The 17,366-nt window shown below is 38.5% G+C and overlaps 1 protein-coding gene across 2 annotated transcripts in view; it reads left to right on the top strand.

Annotated features, from left to right (window-relative positions):
- LOC118816153 (RNA-binding Raly-like protein) overlaps positions 1-17,366 on the top strand; it is a 148,330-nt gene that overhangs the window by 121,412 nt on the left and 9,552 nt on the right. For both annotated transcript variants that reach the window (XM_036582665.1, XM_036582672.1), the window contains 3 exons: positions 172-247; positions 8,074-8,121; positions 10,676-10,854. In XM_036582665.1, the coding sequence (XP_036438558.1) occupies positions 172-247; positions 8,074-8,121; positions 10,676-10,854 (303 nt within the window). The remainder of the gene's footprint in view (positions 1-171; positions 248-8,073; positions 8,122-10,675; positions 10,855-17,366) is intronic.

The raw sequence follows: 17,366 nt of genomic DNA, 5'->3' as shown, positions 1-17,366 counted from the left end.
TTGTGTTCTGTAGAGGAGGATTTCATTTAGAAAGCCAATGTTGTGAGCTCAGCTGTATTAGCACAGTTCCGGTGTGAAAAGCTGGAGAGAGTGCTTGACTGTGGAGTGTGATATGAAGAGTGCAGGTGTGTAGGGTTGTGTTGGAATGATCTCTCCTCTCTCTTTCTGCAGATATAAACATGGCAGGAGAGCCCAAACCATATAGACCCAAAGCGGGCTCCAAACGACCGCTCTCTGCCGTCTACACGTGAGTGATCATTTCTCTTTTTTGTACTGTTCTCAAAGGTTAACCAACTAAAAGGACCCTTAAAATCCAGCGCCATCAGTGGATCCAGGTCTATTCCTGACTGCTATGACTTAATAATGTTTTTTTCATCTAGAGATACTGATTAATTAGCCTCAGCATGTAGACACAAATGATTTTAAGAAGTGAAGTAAGACAAAATACCTGTTAACATAAAGCAGCTATGTGCTAACTCATTGGATGCATTTAGCTGGACACTCTGCTTCATGTTCAAGTTGTCCTTCTTGGTATGTAGAGAAGAGCAGCTTTAGCCTAAAAATTACATTGACAATTGTCTTCTCTTTACAATTAAAAATAACAATAATAGAGGCTGGATTATCCATATGAGCTGTATATGCTCCTGTGTAGGTCTTTGCCCCAACAGGTTTAAAAAACAAAAAACAAGTTTGAGTCTTTAACATGCTCACTTTTTTGGCTGTTTACTTCACCTACATTCATGTCATCTGATGGGATGGAGGAGTAGGGATGGAATGGGAGCAGGCACAATATCAAATATTTGGCTTCATAAGCGCTGATGGAGGAGAAGGTTAATGTGAGAACTCTGATTGTAAGAATGAAGAATATGGAGCGGACACTGAGGGAGTTTTCTGTCGTGTGAGTAATGAGCTGGTTTGAGAACCACAGGTCTAAACTATTCTAGTCACCTCATTGGAGTTGGGGAAGTTGTTATGCTGTCATTTTTACATGGCATATAAAATCTTCATCTAAAGGAGGCCTTATGTTTTTCATACTCCACAAAACGGCTTAATCTGACCTTATTAGTAATACTTCAGTCATTTTGCATTGTTTACTGAATAACAAGCCAAGAGATGGTGAGGTTTAAGGGGCTAATGTTTGATAATATGCATCTCTTTCTGTTACCTATGCAATGCTATTGTCGCTCGTGCTCTAGTGGATGCCACTGCACCTGCAAACAGCTGCTGCATTATTATACCATGTACTGTATAACTTTGTCTTTGAGAAGTAGCCCTTGCTTCAGTAAGGAGGGGCGAGGAGAGCAGATTAGGATTGTGGAGATAGCTGAGTAATGCGCTCAGCACTTTTTGTCACTCATATTATCAGGCTCAGATAATGCAAAGGCTGTGCGTCTTTGTCTAGCCGGTGTGCACTTATCTATGACAATTTATCCTCACATTTGCTGAAGCTGCACTTGTGTCATGGGATGGCCTTGTTGCACCACTCCCCAAAGTCCACGACTTGGAGAGAGACTTTGGTGAAGAAATAAAACTCTCTAGTGAGAACTAAGTAAGCAAGGTATTAATGGGGGGGGTGATCATTTGGGACAATTGGAGGGGAGTTTAGCTGTGGGAGGCTGGGATTAGAAAGCTGAGCATTGAGGAGTTTGTGTAAAGAACCACATAAAGGCTTTGCTTCAAGTTTTTCCTCAGCAGAGGGAGAACAGGAGACGATCAGGTAGATAGAAGTTGCCTGTGACCAGAGCAGTGAGTGGAATTGACCAGTCTGCTTACAATCAGCGTTTTGCAGAAGTCCATCCTCCCTTGGTTACTGTTGCTCTGTCCATCAAACCAGCTCAGGCTACCTGGTAGTATCTGTAGCATCTGTACTAACAGACTAAAAGTTCAATAGCACAAAGAGAATGTTAGAAGACCAAAGAGGAGATTTTTCTTTCAAAAATAAACTGGCTTTAGAAAATGTTCACTGTAGACATACATTTCAGAACTGGCAAAATATGAATGTTGGCCAATTTAAAGTGAACCATAAAAAAAGGAAACCATGTTTACGTTAATCAAACCAGAGAAACTTGTTAGTCACTCAACTTTAAAGTAGCCAGATTTCACGTCTAAGGCTAATGCTAAAGCTAACGCTGGAGCTAGTCAGATCAGTGTTAAATGCTGAGGAGGAGTCGCCGTTTTTCACACAAGGTTTTAGGCATCATTCATCAAGCTAACTGTCAGCAGCTAAGTTAAGACTACACTGCTATAAAAAGCTAACTATGCAACCTGGTCTGGTGCTGGTTTAGCTGGTTATCCAGCTGGTTGACCAGCATGCCACTGTACAAAACACAACCTATGCTGGTTATGCTGGTGATCAACATAACAGCTTCTATCACTGCTGAACAGCATGGCAGCATCCATTTTTTGTTTGTTTGTTTGTTTGTTTGTTTTTTAGCAGACTAGTTATCAATCTGATCGTAACATTTTTCTGTAATGTTATTTTTCATTAGACATCATATTAAAAGTACAGTAAACCCAGTATGGTCATCTTAACTTTGTATAATTCTGCCTGTTAATAGTTTTGACATTGAGCTATAAGATTGGTCTTCCACACAGTTTAGTCCAAAACTTTTTCAGCTTCAAGAATGAAACAAAAACAGCACCATCCTCCAGATGATCAGGATAGCATGTGTCAAGAGTAACGCATTCTTTACTTAGTCTACACATTCGTTTCTTAGCCTAATAATTCAGACTAATTTACTGCTCCACCCATCTCACTGCAGGTTTGTTGTGTGAAGTTCTGTTGGAATATTTCCTTGCTTGATGGAGGAAGAAGCATTGAGAAACAATTGTGATTGGCTGCGAGTTCAAGTTGTGTTCTTTAGTAGTGACTGTTGTGAGGTTGGACAAGCTCTGTAGAATGACGGCAAATATCATATAAAGTCTAATGAGAAATTGTGGCGCATAGTGATTTTTTCAGTTGGGATAGATGTAGATTTTTCTGCATGGTTTCAATTAGCTGCAGTGACATATTCTACTTTGGTAGCATAGCATTTGAAATTGGAGACTTGGTAGCATTTTAAAGTGGAAGCTCAAAGTTATGTAAACAAAGACCACTTCAGTTTCTCATTAGGTTGAATCAGATTTTCCTGACATTCTGTAACGTTTAACAAACCCTGCAGTAACTTCAGTGAAAGAACACCTTTGCGGAGCATGGATAGGCCAATACGAGGGAAAGGAGAAAGAGAGAGTATTCTCAGACTGAGTTATGCCACTTATTATTTATTTTTTACTAAATTGCAGTCTTTTGTGCTTACAATAAAACAAACAAAAACATGAAAGGAAACACAAAGACTGAAGATCAAAATGGTGGAAGAAGTGCAGAACTGAACCCCAGAAATCTATGATATCAGTAAATTGGCATAGAGTCAGGTACACGAAGAACGGGTCCAACACATCCATTATTCCTTGCATAGAGCAAACAGCATTGATTAGCTTTGGATTCCTGGTTTCCATGAAACTAATAGAAAGGTTTGTTGTCCATGTTGAAAAAAGGGAGGAAAGTAATGAGGCATGCATTTGCAGATACCCGGCAAGGCTATTATTTCCCAGCCTGAAACACTTCTCTGAACCCTTTCATTGTTTTGTTTTTTCTCCTCTCAATCTAGATGTAGCTTTTCCATTAGCTATCAATGTATTCGTATTTATTTTTGTCTGCTCATTTTGTTTTTGATATTACAAATTCATTAAAACTTGATTTGCATTTTAACAGTACATTTCAAAACACCATTATATAACTCTGGTTAATTAGGGAAACATAACGGGAGAATGACAAAACCATCAAAGAAGTGTTTCAAATGGTAATTGCTTTTTTAATGAAATTTAATTAAAAATTTGGAGGAGGGTGTAGCTCCGTTCGGCTGAATAATAATGATGTATGGGAGTGAGCGTGTTTCGGAGCTGGAAGCGGCGACGGCCTTGTTGGGTTGGATACGCTCGCTGTGGCCATGGTGACCTGGCCAGGATTAGCGGGCTGGAAAGGCGTTCCACGGTGTTGAGAGCAATTTGAGCTGTGCTCTGTCACACAGCACCGTATGCCATAGTTCTCCAATCCTCAATCCTCTGCTCCCGCACTGACCACTCAGCGTGACCGGCAAACCAATCTACATTGAGTGTGTCGGGTTTGTAGCTGCTTTTAATGCATTTGGGGAGCGGTGCTTTAAATAAACAAGAAAAATTGTTTTGTGGGCATGCTGCACTTACCTACCTACGGCCATCAAAGACAGCTTTTCTCCTGTAAAGAAGCCTTCTGAAAAGCACATGTTGTAAAACTGAAATGTGTACACACTGAACATTTGCTGGATTTTATAGTTTGCTCCAGAAATTTTGACACAGCATGGTTTATTGGCCACCGCACTTCTCAAAAATAACAGTTTTTATCATGATGACTCACTTTTGAGTGAGGGATATAGTGTCCTGCACTAAGAGATCCATAACCTACATTTTGTCTATTTTATTTTTTCCCCTGAAATAAACTCATGATGTTTGCATGGTTTTATACTCCAAAAAATTACCATTTTCTGAGACTTTTTGTTACTGGGCCCTTGTAAATGACCTCTGCTCTGATTGGTTGCACTGTTTTGGGTTTTATTCAATTTTATTTTATTCAATTTTTTTTTCATTGCTGCTATTTTATTATTAAATGATAAATAATCTACTTAAAAAAGGAATTCTGGATATTAATTTTTTAATTATAATTTCCTTCATGATGCTTGCTCAGTCATTTTAAAATCATACATACAGTGCAGTGAAAAGTATTTGCCACTTTCCTCTTTGTTCTGTTTTTGCATATTTGTCACATTTGAATGTTTTAGATCATCAAACTACTTTTAATATTAGACAAAGATAATTCATGTAAACACAAAATGCTGATTTTTTAAATGATGAGTTTATTTATTGAAGGAAAACTACTGTTCAGCCATACCTGGCCTTATGTGAAAAAGTAATTGCCCCCTTAGCTACTAAATCAACCAGTTATCCAATTGAATTGACTTTTGGGTTGAATTTCACCAGCCACACCCAGGCATATTATGACTAGACCTGTTAAATCTCACCTCACTTAAATAGAACCTGTCCAGTAATGTGAAGCAGGCTAGAAGGTCTCTAAAAGCAGCACATGATGCCGAGTTCTAAAGAAATTCAAATATAGATGCGAAACAAAGTCACTGAAATCTATCGGTCTGGAAAGGGTTACAAAGCCATTGCTAAGGCTCTGGGACTCCACAGAACCACAAAACCTGAAAACCTGAAACAGTGGTGAACCTTGCCAGGAGTGCCTGGTCTACCAGAATTTCACCAAGGGCACATCAACGACTCATCCAGGAGATCACAAAAGAACCCAGACAAACATCTCAAGAACTGCAGGCCTCACTGGTTTCAGTTAAGGTCAATGTACATGATCCCACAATAAAAAAGCAAAAATGGCATTCATTGGAGAGTTGCAAGGCACAAACCACTGCTGACCAAGAAGAACAGAAAGTCTTTGCAAAAAAAAAAAAACATCTAGATGGTCCCCAAGACTTTTTGAATAATATTCTGTGGACTGATGAATCAAAAGTGGAAATTTTTGGAAGACATGGGTTCCGTTACAGCTGGCATAAAGCCAACGCTGCATTCCACCAGAAGAACATCATACCAACAGTCAAACATGGTGGTGGTAGTGTGATGGTCTGGGGCTGCTTCGCTTCTGCAGGACCTGTATGACTTGTCATAATTGATAGAAACATGAATTCTGATCTCTGTCAGAAAATTCTGAAGGAGAATGTCCACCTGTTAGTTTGTGACCTAAAGCTCAAGCATATAAGTGTAATACTAATCAAATCCTAATTTATAGAGCACTTTTCATACTGGTGGCGGTTTAAAGTGCTTTAAAGACAGGCAAAAATGCTTAATATTACTAAAAGAAACTATGAATTTTAATTTAAAATCACAAAAGACAAATTTAAAAGATAACAAAGATGTTAAATTTTAATTAAGCACTAAGTTAAAGTTTTTAAAAGTGTGCACTGCTGTCTAATAAAAGGTGGAATTGAGTTCCACAGTTTAGAAGCATAATAACTGAATGAGGCCTCTCCACGTTTTCTGTATTTACATAAGAACAGTATCTGCAGATCTAAGATCACATGTTGGAACATAAACAGACAGAGGGAAGCCCAGTAAAAAGCACATTATAGTAATCAACTCAGCTTAAGCTGCTTTATTTCTTCATTCATCCACAGATTTTATGTCTGTGAGTTTTTTCTTCCATTTGAATGTTGGCAGAATGTCAAGAGTTTCCTTTATTCTAGCATTTAGAACAGAGACCAGATCATTACAGGATGGAGTCCTAGCTGTATTCGATGCACTATTATAAAGGTTTTCAAGCTTATAGTAAATTAGTTATTTTGGTGACAAAACACAAACAGATACCCTGAAATCAGGCTTTACTGCAGGTCAGTTACCAATTACATATGGTCTGGACTGGATTTTACACACCACATTAAACTCGGTGCTGCTATCACTATAAACTGACAAGGGCTGAGTTTTCCCAAAACATCTTAGCACAAAGATAAATCTTATATGTAGAGCAAGCATCACAGTCAGACATTCTCACTACCAGTTATGATGATCTTAACACTAGGACTACATTCACATTACTGGTCTTCATCAATTCACATCTGATATTTCTAACTTGACGGTTCACACTGGTGTAGTTAAGTGACTCAAGTCTGTCTGCATGGACCTGCATGCGCGCATACTAATCAATAATGTCACATCAATGAACCATATGTGTCATGAACAGCAAACAAACTAACCAGCAGAACAAGCCATTATAGCGAAGATAATTTGCTCTGAACAGCTCTCAGCTCTACTTTATTTGAGCGAGACGAAGGTGAAAAAGGTCAGATGTGTTGCTTTTGCACCGTTTACTGGCGCTAACTTCAGGTTTGGCACTGCTGCCTCATTAATGCTGAATGATGATGCATATGCAGTGAAAAAACACATAAGTTCCTATCTGAGCAGTTCCTATCTTCTCATTAAGGTCAGATGGCCTCGAATCAGATGCATATCCAGTCTAGGACCAGTGAAAGACTACGTTTAGACAACATTAGGCAATAGTGTAGGCAAATCGGATTTGTTTCTCAAATCAGGTCTTTTGAGACGACTGTCCACACTGTTACTTACAAGTGATCAGATCAGATTTGTGTGTCCAGACATCACCAACCTATCTGCATGGGTTGCTGTGGTAACAACATAGGTGTCAGTAACTATATAGCTATGCTGGTGATACGAATTTCAAACTCAGATGCAGGAGAGTTGGAGATGCATCATATCACCTATCACCCTCAACCTCCATCATATCACCCTCAAAAGATACTTTGAGATCTGATGTGAGCGGCCAGAGCATCCAGACTGAGACACATATGTAAAAACCTGATTGGAATCACATTTCAAACCACCTGCAAACGTGGTTTGGATTTGCAAAAATCGCATTTCATGTGTTTTTTGTTGCTGTCCAGACAGAAATCTGTCTGGATACAATCTGGAAATGCCAACAATCAGATTTGAGCTGGCTGTCTGAACAAGGCAAAAGCCGCTCAGGTCATATTTGAAAAGATCAGATTTGTGTGTCCCCACAGCTCTGGAAAAAAAAGAAAATCAGAATTTTGTCACAAAAAAAGGGCAAAAAATGTATGCCACTTCAGCCTGGTAATGTGAACATAGCCTAAGATGCTTATGGGAAACCAGGCCTAGAATGGTAACTGCAGGAGCTACCACTGTGTCAGCATGATCTGGAACAGGGCTCAAAGAGAAGACTTCACTGTCCTTCAACATGGGAAAGTAAAAGCTATTAATATGCTAAATGTTCTGTTTTTTTGTTAGTCCATAATGCATCCAGTACGTTTCATGGGGTAGTAATAATAGTCTAAACAAAAGCAATACTTAAATTACAATATGCTTAAAAATGCTTGACAAATAAATAGGCCTCTGTGCAAATGCAAATTAACCAGCCCTGCTTTCATGAACCTTTTTGTGTTTTCTTTGTCTTTTCAGTGGTTATGAATTTGACTATGACTACTACCGTGATGACTTCTACAATCGGTACGTATTCCCGTTAGCCCTGCTATTCTAATGGAAATTCCTGCTCCAGGGATGTCTGCATGTCCGTGTTTATGACTTGTTTAAGATGTTGAGACCGCTAATGGCTGTTCCAGCATGTGATTCATCAATGTGATATGAAAATCGCTCTCTGTTTTTTGACCTTTAACAGAGGTCAGCGTTCATCGTTGTCAAGAACATAGCAGCAAAATGAACATGAAAACAGTAAAGCAATTAGTGGTGGCATTCACAAAGAGCCCTGCAGGACCGGCTTCACTGTCTTCAGACTCACTTACCCACATGTTTTCCTTGGGGATAAAAAAGGAAGGAAAAAATCAAATCAAAGGAAATTTTGTGTGAAAAATCCATTAGAATTGAGTGAATAGAGCACATCCTTAAGCTTTAAGAAGCCATGTTTCCTTTCACTAATTCCCCTGCTTATGATCAAGGCTTTTATCAGTGGAGACATTTTGCTAAATGTCAGCCGCGCTGAGAGATGCTGTGCACAGAGAGCACGAGTGCAAGGGCACGTAGCTCAGTTTGACATTTTCCTGCGTGTTTCTTCTCCCCTACTCTATTTGAAGATTCTTAAAGAAAAAAAACTACACGGCTGTATTTTACATTTGTTGAGGCAGGAAATATTCATATTAATTCACAGAGGGAGCTCATTTGAAAAATCTATTTTTTCTGAAGAATTCAGCTACTGATTGTGAAATATGCAGTGCTCAAGTTTTTGTTACATTGGGTAGACAGCGTTAGCCTGGTCAGACATGCAGTAATGCCAGATAAATGTGTTGCTTCAGTGTACATTTTTATAATGGCACCTAATTGGGGTGTTCTGGCTTACTAATGTATGAAGAACACTGGTTTGTCCACTTCATGTAGGACATTGCACAAATCAAAAATGAAAGGAAATCTGCACTTATGAGTGCTTAAAGGAGTGGTCCAGCAAAAAAATCTAATTTGCACAGTTGTCCACTCACCCCAGATGTAGTCCATTAGCCAAGTCATGTTCGGGGTCCAAATTTTGCTTCTTTTTTATAGCGCTGAAGCTATTTAAGGCTATCATTGGTAACAAATACTAGAAGTTAAAATCTTTTCTCAGTCCACTAAACCACATCCAAGTCTTTACTAAGGTTGCTGAGACTTGCTGATTTGGCAACTTGACTTACTGTGAGCTAGCCTGCATGCACATGAAAGGGAGTTTTACGTGTCTGTCTCCAGCATTCAGCTATATATTGTTTTTTGTTCATTTTTATAGTTCACAGAAAGCCACACTGTGCTCTAAACTACATCAACAAGTCTGGGTGACCCTAATGAAGACCTGGATGTGGTTTGAGTGGGTTGAGAGAAGCTTTGGGGATGTACTTGGGGAAAAGATTTGGGTGACTATTGACTTCTAGTGTTCGTTAGCAATGTTAGCCTCGCAGCTCCAGCATTAAACTAAAGAAGCAAAATTTGGATGCTAAACATGTCTTTGCTGATCGCCTGCATCTGGTTTAAATGGGAAATTATGAACATTTGAATTTGCCAAACTATTGATTCAAGGTTTATTTGCCATAATTAGCCTTAAAAATGAAAGGTAACTACTTGATCTAAGATGTTTTTTTCTGTCCTTTCTGATTTTTGGAATGCAAAATTGTAGCCCAAACCAGTGTGGAAAATAGCTTTCTGAGATTATTTCTGAGATGATCAAATATAAGATATTCTACTTGCGTAAAGAAGAAGAAAAGCAAAGGAAAATAAGTGAAAAACAGGAGCTTCCAAAACTGGAAACATAAACAGTCAGATAAACAGCACTTAAAGCTTTCATCTTTGAGTGAGAGGAGAAAATCTAGCTCCACCCTTTAGGTCTTCCACTGTGAGTACACAACTCAATGCTGAGTCTGAAAAATGTGAAGCTGTCAACAAGCCCTCACTGAGAAAAGGAAACAGACAAAAAAGTATCTTTCAAAATAAACAATAAAGCTGCTTGAGTTCTCAGAACAATGGACTGACCACTCCAGAGTCCAGGTCTTAACATCACTTATATGTTTTACTTGGATCATGAAAGGCAGAAAATGCAACCAACTTCTAGGACTGAACTTTAGAGGTCGTGGAAAAACAACAACAAGAACAACAAAAAGATATTGTATTTAGTTGTTAAGGCTTCTGTGTACATTTTGTTTAAAATGAATAAACATGTTTACTGTTTTTTTCCCTGATGCTGAAAAATTATTAACTTGTGCTTAATGGCTGTTTTGACTGAAAATGAAATATATGAGCAAATGGGCTCTGATTTATTCACAGCACAGTGTGTTACAAAAACTAACCAAAACTAGGAGCGACAAATATGCTACCATCTGTAAAGCTTGTCCGACCTTGTAGCAGCGTAGACAGAGCATGAATAGATCGGTTTTGTGTGTGAATTAAAAAAAGAAAGAAAACAACTGTATAAAATCGTATAGTTTTAAATTTTTTCGAAAGAGACATGAGTGATTTAAACTGCAGTTTTCAGTCAGAGTGAGCACAGAGCCAGTGAAACAGTCATAAACCTTTTTTCTTTTCCCACCCTCAGGCTTTTTGACTATCACGGCCGGGTGGCCCCGCCTCCACGGGCCGTCATCCCCCTGAAGCGCTCGCGGGTCGTGGTGCCGTCCACGCGGCGAGGCAAAACGTCCTTCCCCATCAAAACCTCCACATCTTCATCGTCGCGCCCAGCCTCCTCCTCATCCTCCTTCTCCTCTGGCCTCAAGCGTAAGTTTGTGCCATAATCAGAGTGCAGAGACAAAAACGACAGATTTACACAAAAAAGAAATAAATAATGCAGATGAAGCCTATGATTCTGAATCACTACTTGAATGATGGCTAGCACTAATTACATTGCACACCAGCACCACAGTCTGTGTCATTGTAGTAATGTTTTGTGTGCAGTCCAGAATTTGCATTAAAAAGATATAAACGTTTTCACAATAGTTAATCTACATCACAGCACAAAGGACTCAGTGTCTCTGCTAGTCAGTATCTGGGAGGAAAAAAAAAGAATGCACAATGGCTCCAATAGTGTTTCAACCTAATTGCACACAATATGAAGTCTATGAGGTTTATTCCTTGCTGCTCAGCAGTATGTTATCAATGGAAGCAGCTGGGAGGTGCTGGTCACGGGGGTCTCACGCTTATCCCACAAATGGAGGAAAAGGAAAATGGATTTTTTTTTTATTATTAATTTCATGCGAGTTATGTATTGATTTTCCTGCAAGCATGCTTGCATGTCTGCCGATGTCAGCGGCTGCCTCACAACTCAAATTGTCACTTTGATTCCCGGATTGGACGCGCCGCATTTCCAGGCGGCAGTTCTGGGCAGCAAAAGTGAACTGGACAACAGACCATGCTGGAGTCCATATGCTTGAAATTTACAATGAATTGCACTGTTTTAGATTTTTATCTCTGATCCAGAAGCACCAAGTGCCTGGCTTTGCCAACAAGTCCCCATGCCACTCTCTCTCTCGTCTTGTGGGAATCAAGCCTGGAGATTAGCTTTGCGCATGACGCTAATGCTCTTAGCTCTGCGATAGTGGCTTTTCTGCGGCTTGCCTCGTATCAAAGCAATTTAAGAGCAAAAATAACCATGGCAACATGCACAAAAACACATATTGTTTGCTTTAAGCTTTATCTCTCTGGAGTTCACACTCTGGCCATGAGAGCAGCCAAGAGCCCATCTCAGAAACCCGAGATTAGACTTCAGGGACATTATAGAAAACTAAAATTAGATCTAAAGTTTAGCCAGAGAGTAGCCAACTTTGACTTTTCACATTGGAGACAAATCCTGCACTGAAAGGGTGATGAAATGATTTGGGATTAGTGTGTTTATCATTGTTGGATCTGCTCTCCTTTTGAGGTGGTAAACAAAGCTACTAAGCCTGAAGTTACTGATAAAGGAGAAAATGCTCTTCCTGTCCTTATCATCAAGGCACTGTCTCCTGCCCCCAGGGGAAGATGTTTGTGATTCTGCAGCCATAATGCTACAGTGTGTGCGTGTAGTGGGTGGGTGGGTGATATCAAGTTAGCAGTAATTAATAGTTGTATGTTTTCGGATGGCTCTGGTGGTCTCCTTTGAGCTTCGTGTCTTATCAATTATTTGACAAGAAGGCACTGAAATGTTATTCATGAAACTATTCTCCACCAGAGTCGGTGTCCTTGAAGGCACACACATACGGACTATTCAGAATGCGCCAAATTTTTTGAGGTGATGTGTTGAATGGTTGCCTGTTTGCCTTGAGTTTTGTATGCTCAGAGCCGGTGACTAGGACAGTAGGCCAAGGACAGTCAGACTCTCTTCTGTGTGAATGCTTGCTGAGGTCAGGGGGTTCAGCAAAACTACATGACAGAAAAAGGAAAAGAAATGAAAGGAATATTCCGGCATGCAGTTATCCCAATTTTGAAAGTAATATGAAGCTTACAAGCTTGACATTGTGACAATAGAAGAACTCTTTTTGGTGCTATATAGAACCATACACAACACATTCTCCATTAATCTGAAGATCCATTTTAACATGCAAAGAACCATTTAAGTATGCAAATGGTTCTATGTAAAACTCATGTTTCTAAACAGAATCATTACCGTTATAAGGAACACTTTAAAAAACATCTTTTTTAAAGTTTAGCTAAACTCACGTTGCTAAAAGAAAATTCTCCATTTAAATCTAATAGTTGTGATACCCTACTCTATATTCCTCCATTAACCCCTTAATCCCTGAGTGCTGGATTCGAGGACATGGATTGACATCGTGTTAACTTGCGATGTCAATAGTGTTTCATCCTTAAAAATCCTTTTTAGTCCAGGCTTAGGCTTAATCTGGCTCTAGAAAACTGACCGCACTTCAATAGACATATTTCCTCTGAATAACAAGGTTTTAAGTACTTGTAATACAAATATTGCTATATACATGCTACCGGTCACTTAGTTATGTGAAAGTAAGGCTACTTCTATAACTATACATAAATTCTGAAACAACACCAACTACTCAAATTGCAGCCTACTGCTGTGAAAGCCAGTACACTTGATAAAGCTTACTGGTTTCGCGTGGGGTCTTTTACTGAGATTGTCAGTCTAATTATGTTAATTACATGTGCAAGACGTTCATTTAATTTCAGACAGCCATTAAGTAAGTAATTCATTTTTCAATATCAGACAAAAAGCAAAAGACAGTTATTTAACAGAAAATTACACAGTTTTACTGTGTAAAATAAAATCAGTTTTTCAGCATTCAGTGTGTCCACTTTTTTCCTGTATCACAGGTTCCATTTTTCAAAACCTCCAAAGTTAGGAGCTGGTTGTATTTTGTTCTTCTTATGACCCCTTCCAGCAATCCTTAAAGACCCATAGTGTTGAGTTGTCTTCTCACAGTGGAAGGATGATTTTTTTCAGATCTGAAACAAGAGTGTAGCTTGATTTGTTTCCTCTCTCTCAAAGATGAAAGCTTTAGGTGCTGCTTATCTGATGGTGACTGTTTTGGTGGTCTACCAGGTCTTGCACGGTTGTTAGGAATCCCATTAATATTTTTTTGAACTTCAGTTTTGGAAACTTTGCTTTTTCACTTATTTTCATTTAGCGTTCCTTTTTATGCAAAAGGATAATCTTTTATCTAATGTCCTCAGAAATATCTCCTAGAAAATGAATAACTTGTACTTAATGGTCATTTTAACTGGAAGTGAAATAAATGAATGGTGGTCTCTGGCTATACGAAGAACTGTATTAAGTACTGTTTTGACTTTATAATTTGAGAGGAAAAATATATGCAAGATAAAACGTGTAGACTTTAGAAGTCGTCAGTTAACCACCACAAAGCGGCAGCAATGATTTTCAGAATCGCTGTTTGTTTTTACCCAGAGGCAAAAACAGCTTAGACTAAGGGCTCATCTGGATGTTAATGACAACAAAATGAAAAGATGTCCTCACAGGTCTGTTCTTCATAGCTACATAACTTACATGCTGGCTTTATAGTAGTTACCAGATAATTCACAGTCTTTACTGAATAATCCGTCTTAACATGAATAACTGAATAATAACAGCAAGACGTTATTGTATTTTTTATTATACCACAGTAAGACCTGATTGACTATGAGTGACAAGCCCCTCTCAGAAAGTTTTACATATAGCTGAACAGCCTCTGGTCTCATAGTGCTTTGCCAAGGCACCCCCACAGCTTGGATTGGTAGTAAAGCATCATCTCACTCTCGTCTCAGAGAGATGACATTGACTGTTTCTGAAGGATGTCAGAGGCCATTTCTCTAGTTAAAATTGATGTTGTTTCAAAAGCCTGTTGTGTTTCAGTGATATTCCCTGCACTCTTACTTATGACCACTGTCATCTCCCACTGCAGTCTAAGGCTTGACTTTTTTATACTGTGCATTAATCTGCTCGTTTCAAGCTACTTATGTGCATTCTGTGGCAGAGGCGAGGTCTCAGAGAAAGCTGACACTTGAAATTAATCTGACAGCTGTCAAGGCATATACGTTGTCTATTTTTAGCTGATGAGAGCTGCTTAAACGCTTATCAGGCTACACGGGCAACATTTCCAGACTCATTGAAGTAGCTAAATATTTAGACAGAGATTTGTTGAATCATGGTACATGATGGTCAAACAGGCACCTCTTTATTTATTTATTTTTTATTTTTTATTTTTTTTTGCAAAGTGGACTTTCCTCATATCCGTCCCTTAATTTGCATTAGAGATATTCATGAACAGCGATTAATCTGTTAATCAAAACATTCATTTCAACATGGAATCAAAATAGAGACTCATTTATATTAGTGGCCCGTAACACAATAATGTGTAAACACATGCTATGCTGTACAAACATGTAATCGTCCAAATGGCACTGGCTGACTCCCGAGCGGCTTGACTGGCTAAGACACAGCCGTTCATGTCCAGGAGTCCAAGAGTGTCCAGTTGGCCTTGCTGCTCTTTGAGTAAAAGGATGGATTAGTTCCTCATTTATCTCCATCTAGCAATGCTGCCCAGACAGGGGGCATATGTTTAGTCATGTGCACACAATTGGGCAGCTCACTGCTTTCCAGGAGCATGTAGCTGCCTTGTGACATGTTTGAAAAGAAAATGGAAGGTACTGATTGGCTATGTGTGTCTTGGAGAAGGCATTGGTTGCACCAAACTGGGAACAACTGAGACTTGGGAAATGAACAAGTAAAAGTCCACATTAAATTAAGTTAAAATAATTTTCAATAAATAAATCTCGGTTGTCTCTGCTAAATTATCAATGTGGAAGAATCAAACCGGAATCAAACAACATCTTTCTGGAATTTATTACAAGTGTGCTTTTAAAATATTCGAATGAAGTCAGTGAAGGCAAACACAGTTTTAAGTCAAATGAATATGTCTGATTTGTTTTTTCACTGGTATTGGTTAGCAAAGAGGATAAATAGTGGAATGGTTTCTGTTATGTGATCATACACTATAAGCCTACAAGCTAGCAGAATTTTAAATATTCAATTACTTTACATTTTTTAGTTCACAAAATCAAAGATCACAAATTGGAAAAATTATGGATTTAGAGTTAATTGCACACGCAGTGTGATCACTGGTGAAGATGCTTCTATTTTGCATTCCTTTCTAATCTAATTGAAGGATTTTCATTATAAATTCTATCACCAGCATAGCAATTTGAATGAAAAGTGGAGTATTTGAAATTTTGACATGAACTTCAGAATTTCTTAGAATTTGATAAGCCCTTCTCTTGCTTTAATGACAGTGTGCATTTAAGCTGACATGAGCTCCACAAGTTTTGTGCAGAAGCCTCTGATGAGTAGATCAAATGTTGCTGAGGGTCGTCTGAACACGAGCTTCACTGGAAGAGATATGACTAAAAAATGACCTTTTTGTACAAAGGCTTGAGTAATGACCTAGAGAGAGTGCAGAATCTTCAGCATTCCTTTTTCATTTTACTTGTCATTGTTATAAAATGTTCTGTTGTTTTTTTCCAAGTTCAGTTGAAAAAATCCCAGGTTTTTGATGTGGTCTCAGGCTTTCTGGCCTGCTGTATATATTAAAGTAACATAACACTTTAATTATTAAGTAAGGTGACACATATTTTCAGTTGATGCAACTGAAAATAATTATTCCAATCACTTGATATAACAGAGTCAGTGGCATTAAACCTTTACAGTAATTATAGCTCAAAATGAGTGACCCCTTAAATAGTTTGTGCCTTAAATGAACTGAGTACCACCACTCAACAGATACATGTCATGAATGTACAAGAAACTGCTTATTCAAAACTTTTAAGCTACATTAATTCTGTGGTTTGCTGCAACCACTATAGGCTGATGACAGAACTATTAAACATTGGTATCAAAGAACTCTAATAAATACTCCACTCTATAAGTAATGTACAAATAGCAAAATGATCAGAATCACCCATTTAAAGGGATTAAAATGGCGTGTGTAACTTGTGACAGTCAAATTTGTTTACTTTTATGTTGGCAATACAAGCTGATCTTGCAAACTTGAAATCCAGCCATCATGCTTCCAAAAATGATGACTTATAAATTGCATTAACCCCCCCTGTTAGTGTATACACTGTTGACTTTATTTAAAAATAGCTGATAAACAGAAAGGATAATAAAAGATAATAACAAAAACAAACAAAACCACTAAGAATGCTGGGAATGTCCACCTTACAGCTGGCATTGTGTCTACATAATATGACTTCAGATATAATACTGTTTAAACTCTTGTCATTAAAGTCAGTAAATCTGTCATAGAGAGCTCTGTTTCAAATGCAAATAGGACTCTACTATGTTAGAAATGACCAGTTTCACCAAATTATACTTTATAATTTACTATTTTATTAGGGCAGTGTGTTGACAAGGTCGGTCCAAACATCTTCAGCATATAACTCACAATGGTATAAGAGAAAAAGGGCTGCTGCTAACAAACCAGATGGTCTACTGTATCAAGAGCTGTCACTGCAGCCACAGTCATAGGCTCATAATCAATGACTGACAAAAAGACTGCCTGAACAATTTTCTTTCCACCGCTGAATGAAGCAGGATTCACTGTTGCAGCGAAATTCCAGTTGTAGTCATTTCTCCACTATTTTAAATAATGTCTTTTCATTGATCCAGGTGTCCAGTTGTTCATAGCCCTCAATCAGAGTGCCAGAGTGCAGATTTATAAACTGCCATAATTGATTTTGTAGACCTTGAAGACAAGATGTAATTAGTCTTTATCGCCTTCAGGATCAGTAAG

The sequence above is a fragment of the Colossoma macropomum genome, unplaced genomic scaffold, assembly GCF_904425465.1.
Source record: "Colossoma macropomum unplaced genomic scaffold, Colossoma_macropomum, whole genome shotgun sequence".
NCBI lineage: Eukaryota > Metazoa > Chordata > Actinopteri > Characiformes > Serrasalmidae > Colossoma > Colossoma macropomum.
Note: the sequence above shows the minus strand (reverse complement) of the source record. Positions and strands in the feature narration are given on the sequence as shown.